Raw genomic sequence first — 12011 nt, forward strand, 5'->3', positions numbered from 1 at the left:
CTCGTTGGTCAATTTAGATCATCACACATGTCGACATCTCAGAGAATAGGAGAGCAGTGCAATCAAAATACAAGTTGTCCTCGACTCGCACCATAGATCCGTTCTTAAACCATCGAGTAAGTCAAATTTCTGTGTAAGCCGAAACACCATAAAGAAAGAACTCTAAACGCCCTGTACTGTAAAGTATTGTACATTGCTTTTTGAAATGCATCAAATGACATAACAAAGCACTAATTAAAGGAAAAAAAACCTTACCACATGAAGTAAATATTATTTTAAAAAAAAGAGAGAACACTTTCTCGCCTTATTCTTAAGCTTGATGAGCATACTAGAAAGGATGTTGCTGGGGATGGAGAGAGAGGTTTATTGTAGAGAAGTTACCGGAGAAACTGGGGCAGGTGAGTCAAGATTTTTTGGAAGTGAAACAGATGATGGTGGTGAAGCTGGGAGAGGCGAGCCTAGAAGTGAAGGTGAACCTATGGTGGTGGCGAAGAAGCTGAGGCAGATGAGAGTGTAGGAGAAGCAGAACCTACAGGAGGTGATGGAAAAGTGGGAGATTCAAAAGAAGCAGCTGAAGTGGATGGCAAAGGCTCTCTAGTAAAGAAGGCAGGTCTCTCTACTTTCTTAAAATATCTATCCAGGTTAGACTGGACAGATATGATTCGCTTCTCATCCAAGATCATTCACTTGGCTTTATTTACAAGTGCAGTTTCTAAGTAAGAGCATAAGCCAATCAAATTAATTCTTTTACAGCATGTTGGATCAGATTTTTCACATCCATTTGTAACACTTTTCAAATATCTTTAACTGCTGTTTTTGTTTTTGTTTGTTTTCGTAACAAATTTTATTAGAATGATATCGCGGAAAAATGGATACGACTCGTTTGTTGGTAGGTCATAAATGATTGTGATGCAAATAAAGAGTTTTATTATATCAATTATAATTTCCTAGTATAAGTTTAGTCATGAAATGATGATAAATAAGTGCATGATTGATATTATGCCACTATAAATGTTTTTACGAGTTTTATAAAATCATACAAACTTTTATAGTTTTAGCACGATTAATGGTTAAGTACGGATTTGATATGTTTGATGACATTTGCTGGGGGTTTCTTTTATTAGAGTTTTACCAAGTATCATTGTATTATGAGCACGTTTAGATATATTTAACAAAAGTTTAAAAATTTCGGAATGTTGTACTGATTTCCCAGGGTTACTGACGCGCATTGACAAAAACGGCCAGGGTTCAAAGGGTTAGTTTTTTACAACTTTTATGGGTTGGTACGTCGTAACGGCGAAACGGTGTAAGTCGAGACCATCGTAAACCGAGGACCCCTGTATACAGATTTCTCAAAGTGTGTCAGTATCTCGTGTGTCTGCATTCCGGCTATAGCTATTAAAGTTTTAGAATAAATAATCTGTACCGAAAAAGAATTGATCTCTGACCCTACCGGTCCCCAATTTGATACCCTACCCATTAGGCCACAGAGATGAAGTTCTTCACTTGCCGATATAAGTCGCTATATAGGAGCAAACACCCAACGACTTTGCATACCACCCAGGGTGATTGCGTAAGAAAGTGATTGTCATAAGTTAGCTTACTAAAATTTTTCATTGGCAATTTGTGAGGTTAATAGCAAGTAGCAGGTGGCACTCATTACTTTCCATTGTTTATAAGCTAATTGTTAATACCCGGCTTTACCCGGAAGCGCAGCTAGTTTATTCATACCTCATATAACTTATACCTCCTATAACCTTAATTCCAGATAACATAAATAATATATGTAAAGTTTTTGCTTTGTACTACTTAAAAAGATTCCATATAACTGAAAGCGTCAAGTCAAGCGGGTTCACAATTTCTATTTGTATGTCAATCCAACTGCACTTGTGAAATAATAATGATGAGTTTATAGCATTATATCTATTATATATACAACTTACATCACATTTTAGTTTGTCATGATAGATCGTCACATGTGTTGCCAACACAGAGAACAGGATAGTCATTCAATTATTAATAAATGCAACGGCGATCATTTGGTACAGCTGTTACAGCATCGGTCCTTCAATCTGAATGTTACGAGTTGGAGTTTTGTCAACATTTTTTTTAACTTTGCTCCTTGAATACAGATAGACGACAAACAGGTAATAATGTGCTTTTATAGTGAAAATATTTTGTTTTGCTTTAGTGTAGACTTGGTAAATATTTGTTATTAGTTTTATTTTACAGAATACACTTAGCTGTTTAGAAAAAATGAGCAAACTTTGGTAAATAAACGTTGAAGATGTTTGCTCCCTATCAACTTATTGTAAAGGTTTCACAATAATGGGCCTATAAAACCAGTGAGCTTGACCAGAAAAAGAGAAAATTTGTTGATGCAATCAAAATTTGTGTGTATCAACAACTTTTCTCAGTATCATATAATGATACTGCAGTTATGATACAGTCCACAAATTAATAAAGTTACTTCTAGTTTTTTCCTTTCTGTGTAGCCAAAGTGGTGAGTTTGGAAAAATTCTGGAATGGATCGGGCCATTTACTTGTATTTCACTGTTCCTATAACGCAAGCGTTCTTGAAACAGATTATTCATGTTTTAAGAGTATACCTCCTGTAGTTTTATCTGCATAAGTAACACAAATAGCAGATAGATGATAGGTTATTACATATTACGCATGAGTTTCCTGTTTAGTATTCTCTTGTATAGGAGACAACTTTAAAGCAATTTTAGTTATTCATACTGGTACAGTTTCTCCATAAGGCAACATTTTTCTCTGGTATTACATACTTGAGTGTAATTGATTAAGGTATTGTCAGCCTGTTGCTGCAGTCTGTGAAGTATGAAGTTTATCATTATCAAGTACCATCACAATTCCTTTAACACCTTTCAATTATATTTTTAGCCCATGTAAATCTCAATCAGTTTTTACACCAACTGCAGTGTGGTGATCACAACATAATAAAACAGTTCAGTGGCAGTGGGTGGTCTAGAGTTTACTGCCATATGGAGCACCCTGTTTGCAGCCCTTCAACGATAGCTTTGTTCCTTTAAAATTAGCATTATTACAAGCATCAAGTAGTATATGCAGAGCAATTTGTGTTAAAATTTACTCGTGAACTTCAGGCTGTCTAATTGAAAATGAACGAACGCCTGGGATATAACTGAATTAAATCTTCATTGTTGCTCCCACCAGTTTAACACTAAAATATAACAGGAGAAGACAAGACAGACAGGAGCTAGGAAAAAATAATTTAGTCTTAATTATCATCTTGCTTTGAAATGCATATAAAAATAAAATAATTTCCTGAAGCTAAGAATATACTCTACAATATTATTTACCTTTTATATTAAACCACATGAATCTTATTTTTAATGCTCGCTATTCATGAGTGTAAACAAAATTCATATCATCACCCCTTTTTCTCTCCCTCACTACACCTCTGCGATCTACTTTTTGAAGCCTTCTCCTGGAACTTGGCATCTTATTATCTTCTCAAGTGCATCAATAACAGGTTTGATATTCAATGTCATTCATGTGTTTATTTGTTAATCTTGAGCACTACTTCGTTGTATTATTGTTCATTATGGAGACCACCTGTTGACAAAGATCAGCTGTAGGCCTCAGTAAGATCAGTAGAGCGGTTCAATCCAGTTCAAACTGATTCAGCAAGCTAGTAGGGATAAAGCTTTTTGTGCAGCCTCCCTGAACTAGTAAAAGCAATGCATGCACCTATAATTTGTGTCTCACTTGGAGAAAACATCTAAGGAAGGTGACGTGTGGTCACAAAGCTAGTACAGTGATTACTGGTGGTATTGTAAAACGAACACCTAAATCTTTTGCAGAATTTCTAAAAATGTGTGATATATTTTTCTTCTGACCGAATAGTGTAACGAGGGTCTAAAATATTGCATGATTTTCTGTTCTGTATTCGACTTTCATAGTGGATCAGAACATCTGAAGTTTTTATCATTGTAAGTGATAAAAATATTTTCAAGTTGTCTACAATTAGCAAGATCTAAACTGATAAGATTGTAACATTATTTCGTTTCTACATTCAGTAGCTGCAACACTTAGTCAGAAAAACAGTGTGTAAACTCTGTTTTTATCACACGAGTTATAATTGTAATTCTTCCCATTAGTAGACAAAAGTACCAAAATTACTGTTGTTGTGTTGCCCAAAGCTTAAAAAAATGTAATTACTAGCTAGTAGAAGCTGACAAGCTTCTTGCTAACTTGTAAACATGCAAGATGGCAGAAGTGTCCAGACTCCATCTAACTCACTTACCAAGTATCCCCATCATTCTTTCAAACCATGAACCTGTAAAAATGTGACCGATAAAAACTTTGATTTTCCGTACGCATAAAATAAAAATGTTGTTAAACTTTCATCGCTGCTTTGATACATTGGGGGGTCCTATCACACAAAGCTGTCATCAGAATAAACACTTTTAACATCGCTGTCATCACTTTTAAAATTACTGTCGTCACTTATAAAATCACTGTCGTCACTTTTTTTCAAATTGGTAACCAAAATAACCTATTTCTTCACATTTGTTATTTTAATACAAATATCCATTCTGGTGGCACTGGGTTGCGTTAAAAACCTGAAACTTGTTCAGCTTGAACTTCTGCTAATCAAAAGCATGGTTCAACCAGCGACTTTCACAAACTTATGAGTGATGTTTGGAAGCATTACTGATTACTCCGCAAAGAGTGGCAGGTTTCTTAGGTTTTAGGGCTAAAAATTGCAACTGCCTAAATTGCGCTATTGTTGGTGTATTTAACATTTGAACACAATGGCTAAAAATAGTTTCTTTTTTTAAGTGAAATGAAACAGGTAAAATTAAGAATGTTTTAAATGATTGGTAACGCATGATACCATGTTAATTGAACAAGAAAGCAAAATTTTAGCAGATATTTTTACTAGGTTAGCAAGTTTAACAGTTTTCTTTTTATCAGCAACAGTTTTGTGGTACATGTAGTTAGAGTTTCCATCTTTAGCGTAATCATGTCAGTTGCATCGTATTCACTATAGTGAATCGCCATGATACTTTTTTTGGGTGCCGCGTTATGCTTAAGGCGTTAATGCGTTATGTTTAAAAGTTGCTAGAATCTCGCCCGCTAACCAACAATAACGCAACCTACATGTAAGTAGTTACATCATGTGTTCTACGTTGAATTGCATTGGTACTTTTATTGTGTGTCCTAATACATTTCTTGAACTTTACTAATTGCTAAAGCTGCTAAAATCGTGTTCGCTAATAATTTGTTTAGCCAGTTAAAACCGTTTCGTCGGCGAATTTGGTGGGCATGCACAGCTAAGATAAATCTGGGAATTTCAAGCCAATAACTCTGTGTTTTTCATTCATTTCGTGATTTCGGTCAGAAATCAGAATCAACGAAAAGTTTGTTACGTCTAGTACCTTTAGTAATTCTACTTAAACAATCATCGTCACCTCGTAAACGTGACCTACAATGATGGTCATCTCGTCTGTCACTTTCCAATTATCCCTGCCATCGGGTCACCAAAATCGTCATTGTGTTGTGAATGTTTCTTTCCTGTTACTAACTTGTGTCAGTGCATCATGCTAGGCATGAGCGCTTTTAATGTCTTCAAGTAGCTGTAGCGAGCATTTGGATTCTATTTGTCTTCAAAAATCACAAATTTTCTTGGAAACAAACTGGAGCCTGCCTTCTTTTTGACATACTCAGAATCATGATCACAGGCCATGTTTCACATGCCTGGTCTAGCATATGCTAAAACTGAAAGAGAAACTGCTATCCATTCATTGACTCAGTTTTGTCCCATGAGCAACACAACCATTCAATATTTGTAGATGAATGAGCTAATCCATGTAGAGCACATTGGAGTTGTGTACTCATTGGTAGCTCCTACTCCATTCAAAGAAAGCAACTTGTAACACCTGGTTGGCTTCCTGTGTGGTAATAGCTTTATAACTGGCAGTTTATATTCATTGCTAGAGGAGATTGGAAAGGGCATGAGTTGGACGTTTTGAAGTTGTCACAATAAAGAAATACTATATCAAATATCCATATTTTACATATTTTTAATAAATAGTACACTGTGTAACCATAGTAACGATTGCTCACCGCTGTTTTTAACCTTTGTTACTGCTCAAAGATAATGTTAAATAATCTTTATTTGTGATCTGAACACTTTCCCCCTTTCGCAAAGTTTGTTTTCTGCTTAAAACCATTTGTTGACTTTTATAAGGCGCATATACTGCACAGCTGCCAAATACTGTTTTAAAAAGATGCGATAAAAAAACTTTTCAAGACTTTATACAATAACAACTTCTCCATATTTAGACTTGTGTTAAAAATAGGATTGTGACAAATATAGAAATTACAAATGGGCATTGATAAGTACTCACCGGTGCTTAGATTTCAAATGCATTGCAGTGGCAGTAAGTTTTGCTTGGATATCTATGCATTAGATCTATGCACTATCTATGTAGTTGTATTAGCAGCACTTTAGCAACAGTAAAAGACTCACTTATTTTTTAACATACTCAGAAATTTATGCGAGGCTAGATTGAATCATCCAACAGACCAGGTCCAGCCTACAGGCCATGTTTCACATGTCTGGTTTAGCTAGCCTATGCTGAAACTAAAAGAAAACCTGATGTCCATTCAGTGTATTACCTTTTTTCTGCAAGCAGTGAAAACCATTCAATATTTGTAGATAAATGAGCTACTCCCAGTGGTTCACATTAGAGTTGTATACTCTTTGTTAATTTAAGTGAAAAGCCTTTAAGTGAAAAGGCTTGTTACACCTGGGTAGGCTACTTGAGTGGTAATAGCTTTACAACTGTCAGTTTACATTCATCACACGAGGAGAGTGGAGAGAGCTAGAGTTGTATGTAGAGAGCTGGATATCTACTTTTGTTATGTTGAGAATCTATGTACAACCTTTCATATGAGCAATTCATAAATTTATAGAATTGACTGAGATTTTCAACTTGCACCGTTAGGAATTACCGACATAACAATTTGATGAGATAACAACTTATCTATAACTAGCATTAGGGCTGGTGTCATCTGGAATTTCAATCATTTTTAATCAGATGGTCTGCAGTGTGTGTAGATTTTCAATGCGAATTGCTACAGTGCTTTTAAAAATGACTTTTATTCATTAAGCTTATGTTTTGATGTCCAAAGCCTCTGTACATTTTAAACTGCAGCAACAGTCGTTTTTGTACTAGTTCTTTAGCAGTGTCAAGCTCAGGAACTTGGGCTCAATAATAAAACATTTACAGTTTTATTCGCAACGGAACTTCCTTACTTCGACTAATTTGTAACAAGCTCTATATTAACAATAAAGTGGTAATATAGAATAATGTAAAAGTTGAATTTACTTTAAATATTCATTAAAATGTCTCGACGTGTAATAGACTCACGTGATTAATAAACTAAATATTGTGTCCTGCGTACATTACTCACTAATAATATAAAGTTAACTGTTCACTGTCATTTCTGGCTGGCAAACTATTCCGTTATTGGATAAGTTATATTTGCTTCAGCCAATCAAGAGGCAGATTGTTGAATAAGAGGCGGATACATTTTCAAGCTATAAAAGACGTGGATCAGCCAGCAATCATATCACCTACAGAGCACCTACAGGTAAGTACAACTTCTCTGTTATATTACCATCTGTTGATATTATACTTACTGGGAATAATACAGTAGATGAGGAAAAACACGGAGTCAGTGAGATTATAATACAACTCTGACCTCCTGAGACTATCACTCTCCACTCTGAGAAGACTCGTAGACTCTATCCTCTAGTGAGGTTAAGTTAAGGTCAGGAGGCTTTGGTTTCATTCCTCAGTCATTTTTGTACCTGCAAACATTTCCTACTGTAAATATGTCATGTGTCTCTTATGAATAGAATGAGGAGCTCTGAAACTGGAGTTTTTAGCTGCTTCTCTTGCCTTTATTTTGGTCAGAATCAGCTGCAGGTCACTGATTGTATTTAGTTGACAGTTTTATAGGAAACTAGTGTTTAAAGTAGGAGACTATAAATTTTATTGCAGTCTCCTGTTTTTCCATGTTTAATATTTGAATGAGTTCATTTCCATTAGGTGAACACATGAAAGAGCAAATAGCAGAAGTGTTGATGCTTGATTTGCCAGCTCGGAGTATCACATTCCTAGTCTCCTTTTTATACTTTGTGAATATCCAAAGTTCACCTGCAGCACCTCTGTTATGGTTGGCAGCTTTATAAGTCATCATCACACCCAGAGTCAGCAGTTGAGTCACAATTTGTCTTCATACTTCTCTGTCATATTTTACTGTGTGGAGTATTTTACAGGAGACAATGGAACAGTGGATTAGGGAGTACATTAAAGTTAGTGGAGCTCCTGATATTACCTCTCTTAGGGCTGCTCTAACAACCACCCTTCCTGATCAGCTACTTCAACTTATACTAACTATCAGAAAAAGTAAGTCGCACACAGCTCTGCTATTGGCTATCTTCCAAGGCCACCGTGAAGTAGCTCATCTGTTACTCACTCCATTGAGAGGAATAGCAGATGAGTTGCTGCTTGAGAAGGATGAGGATGGACGTACAGCTCTGTACTGGGCTGCATTGAAGAGAGATAGATATTTAGTAGAGCTGTTGCTTCATACTGTATCATCTGGTAAAAAGAATAGGCTGATAGCTGAAGAGGATGGTAAGGGTTTCACAGCTCTAACATGGGCTGCATGTAGTGGATATACAGAGTTAGTAGAGAATCTACTGATCAGTCTGTCAGTAGAGCAACGAGTCTCCCTGCTCAACGTAAAGACTATCAACCTACACACAGCACTGCACATAGCAGCCTGCATGGGACACACATCAACCCTACAGTCAATGCTGACCTCCATCCCTCCTAATAAAGTTTCTGCTCTCCTCAGTATAAAGGACAGAAACAGTAGAACTCCTCTGGACGAAGCAGAGTATGAGGGAAACAAAGAGACAGTAGAGTTCCTTAAGAGCTGGCAGCAGCCAGTATTAGCAGGTAGGATTATTATACAGTGTAATACCAGCTACTCACTTGTACTACTCTATTGCATAACTCTCTGCTTGGCCCCAGGGTATCTTTGTAAACATACCCTGGGGAATTCCATCTGCATTTTTTTGCATATAGACTGCAATGGGCTGTAGAAGCAGTTCAGCTGTCTCTGTATCAAATGTGGCAGACTGTGTCGGACTGCATGAGTTTGTAGCTGCTGGCTGTAACACTGTGAGATGAGGTGGAGGCCTCCTATTGGTCAGAACTAGTATTTTATTATAATTATTATTGAGAGTTGGAATCCTGTATGAAGCAATATTTAACCTTTAACTGCGGCTTCTGACAGACAGACACAGTTTTTATTATAGTAAAGATTTTTTCCTATAGAGCATTTCTTGCTCTTGCTTAAATAGCATGAAGTTACGTCATTGTATTGTACATAATGCTTGGCTGCACTGTCGTTTACGATGAAGCTAATGAGGAGAAGGTGACAAAATTACATTTATTTTTACCTAAAAACCTTCTTGGATACATAATCCAGTAAGCCAAAGCAATTCAGTGATAATATCTGATAACCACCATAGATTAAAACTATAAAAGTTATGAAATGTTGCACACAAATCATGAACCATCAAGGCTTTATTTGCCACGCCCTCTCCTATCCCCCTTCTCTCTTTTCCCCTTCCCCTTCTCTTAAGAAGAAGGGGGAAGGGGAACACACAGGAGAGGGAGGTACATTGTACCCCCATCTCCTTTTCCTCTTCTTTCTTTTCCTCTTCTCACTTCTTCTTGGGAGAAGAGGGAAGGCAAAAAGAGAGAAGGGGGAAAGGAGAGGGCGTGGCAAATAAAGCCCTGATGGCTCATGATTTGTGTGCAACATGTCATAACTTTTATAGTTTTAATCTATGGTGGTTGTCAGATATTATCACAAAATTGCTTTGGCTTACTGGATTATGTATCCAAGAAGGTTTTTAGGTGAAAATAAATGTAATTTTGTCACCTTCTCCTCATTAGCTCCATCGTAAACAACAGTGCAGCCAAGCATTAGGTACAATACAATGATGTAACTTCATGCTATTTATGTCTGACAAGGCAACCAATGAGAATAGCTATTATTGGCCAATCTAGGTTTATATATCTATGGTTGTCACAGTGACACTAGCTTTTTCTCCACATGTACCTGAGGCTATACTGGGTAGTGGAGTATAGTCTTCATTTGTATGAAATGATCTGTCTGTTGATTGGATTGAAGTATTTTTTTTTACTCTGTTGGAGCCCATGCTGCTCCCACTTTTTGGAGGTTTGCTACCCTTCATGAAGTTGACATACACAAAACAAAAGGTAAGCATAGGATAAGATTACGTTGAAGGCTAAAGTCTACGGATCTTGAAATGTAAACTTTTTCCCACAAATTGGATTGAATCAAAGAATTTGTTAATTTTTTTTATAGTATTTATCAAGTCTTTTTTTACAATTTTTAGCACATGCTGCTGCTACTGACAAGACAATTGCTTCCCTCCAGGAAGCTGACAGACACAAAACAGAAGGTGAGTGTAGAATAAGATTACATTTATTTTATAGTTTATGCTGCTGCTGATGAAACAATCCATAATCCAGTAATAGCAGTATATGAGCCGTGATTAAATTGCCGTTTTAGAGTTGGCCAATCAGAAGGAAGAGTTAGTAGAGTCTCAGCTACAGATTGCAGCTCTTCAGGAAGAAAACAGTCAGATGAAAACAGGTGAGTTTTTAATTTCAGTAAAACTGGATTTACTTGTCATATATTACATATGGATGACATTTTTACACTTCCTTCGTATGTAGTTCCTGATATGTATGCACTATCACTAGAGTTCAGTTTTGTTCCTGCCCAAACGTGTGCAGCTAGTGCTCTATAAATAGCTTAGGATGAGTCATCCCCCTATCTTTTGGCTTACTTACCAGCTGGTCAGCTGACCTTGTTCAGTGTTGAGTTGGCTAGTGTTAACTCTGGTTCAGTTGCTAATAATGCTGTCTAATTGTAATGTTACATTTGCTTAGTGCTTCTTATTGTAAGACGTAACAGTACCAGTACACGAGCCCTAATTCTATTGTTGTTGTAGCATTGGCCACTCAAAGAGAAGAGTCTCAGCTGCAGATTGTAGCCTTGCAGGAAGCGGATAATCGCAAGACTGCAGGTAAAGTTTTTACTCACAGCTCAACTAGTGTTTGAATTTTAATTTTCACATATTTACTGTTCATCAGTAATAACACTTGCATTTACCTTCATGGGTAGTTTGTCTTGCTAGTTATTAACTTATAAGAAATGGATATGATGAGTATTGTTTCATCACTGCTATTGGCTGGTCAACAATTAATGCTATTGGTTAACTATCACTCATTGTTCAATTGAGCAAATCACTCAAAATTGGTTGCTATGAACAGGTGAATCCATGGCTAAATTTTATTGCTTGGCTCAATAGATTAAACTTCAGTTAGTACAAATCCAAACCATCTCTTGTAAACCTACCTCTAGTCTGAAGGATGGTTTACACAAGGAGATTGTGTGGTGGTTCAATTCTCATTGGTAGAGAGGGATTCTATAATTGCTTATGATAAACACTGAATATCTGTTCCTTTAGATATGGCTGCCATGATGGAGAGACTTGACAGACTATGTACTCCCATTGATACAGACGAGACAGGAGACCAGCTTCACGATCCTCAGGGCTGATATCTTCCTCTTTGTTTAATTGAAATCACTTGTAGTTCTTGTTTAATATTTATAATTAAATACAATTTTATATTTATATTTGATACATTATTTCCTCTCTAATCACCTAGCAGTGATTCTTATGAACACACATGTCCATCATTGAACTGCACTCATGCTATATAATTCCACCTGCATAGCTTGGCAAAGTCTCAATTTTTTTAGACCAGCAAATCTTGTAGACTGGCATAGATTAACAGATGGTAATCCTACTTAATGTGAACCCTTCAATGCTTTAG

At 36.5% G+C, this 12011-nt stretch overlaps 1 protein-coding gene across 1 annotated transcript; it reads left to right on the forward strand.

Moving 5' to 3' along the window:
• The first annotated feature begins 349 nt into the window (after positions 1–349).
• On the forward strand, positions 350–11762 carry LOC137398307 (serine/threonine-protein phosphatase 6 regulatory ankyrin repeat subunit C-like). Its single transcript, XM_068084414.1, has 9 exons — positions 350–398; positions 494–641; positions 7548–7647; positions 8339–9026; positions 10296–10361; positions 10502–10567; positions 10678–10761; positions 11123–11197; positions 11642–11762. The coding sequence occupies exons 1-9, from the start codon at positions 350–352 to the stop codon at positions 11731–11733; spliced, it is 1368 nt and encodes a 455-aa protein (XP_067940515.1). The 3' UTR covers positions 11734–11762.
• Positions 11763–12011: the final 249 nt, after the last annotated feature.

The sequence above is a fragment of the Watersipora subatra genome, chromosome 6, assembly GCF_963576615.1.
Source record: "Watersipora subatra chromosome 6, tzWatSuba1.1, whole genome shotgun sequence".
Taxonomy (NCBI): domain Eukaryota; kingdom Metazoa; phylum Bryozoa; class Gymnolaemata; order Cheilostomatida; family Watersiporidae; genus Watersipora; species Watersipora subatra.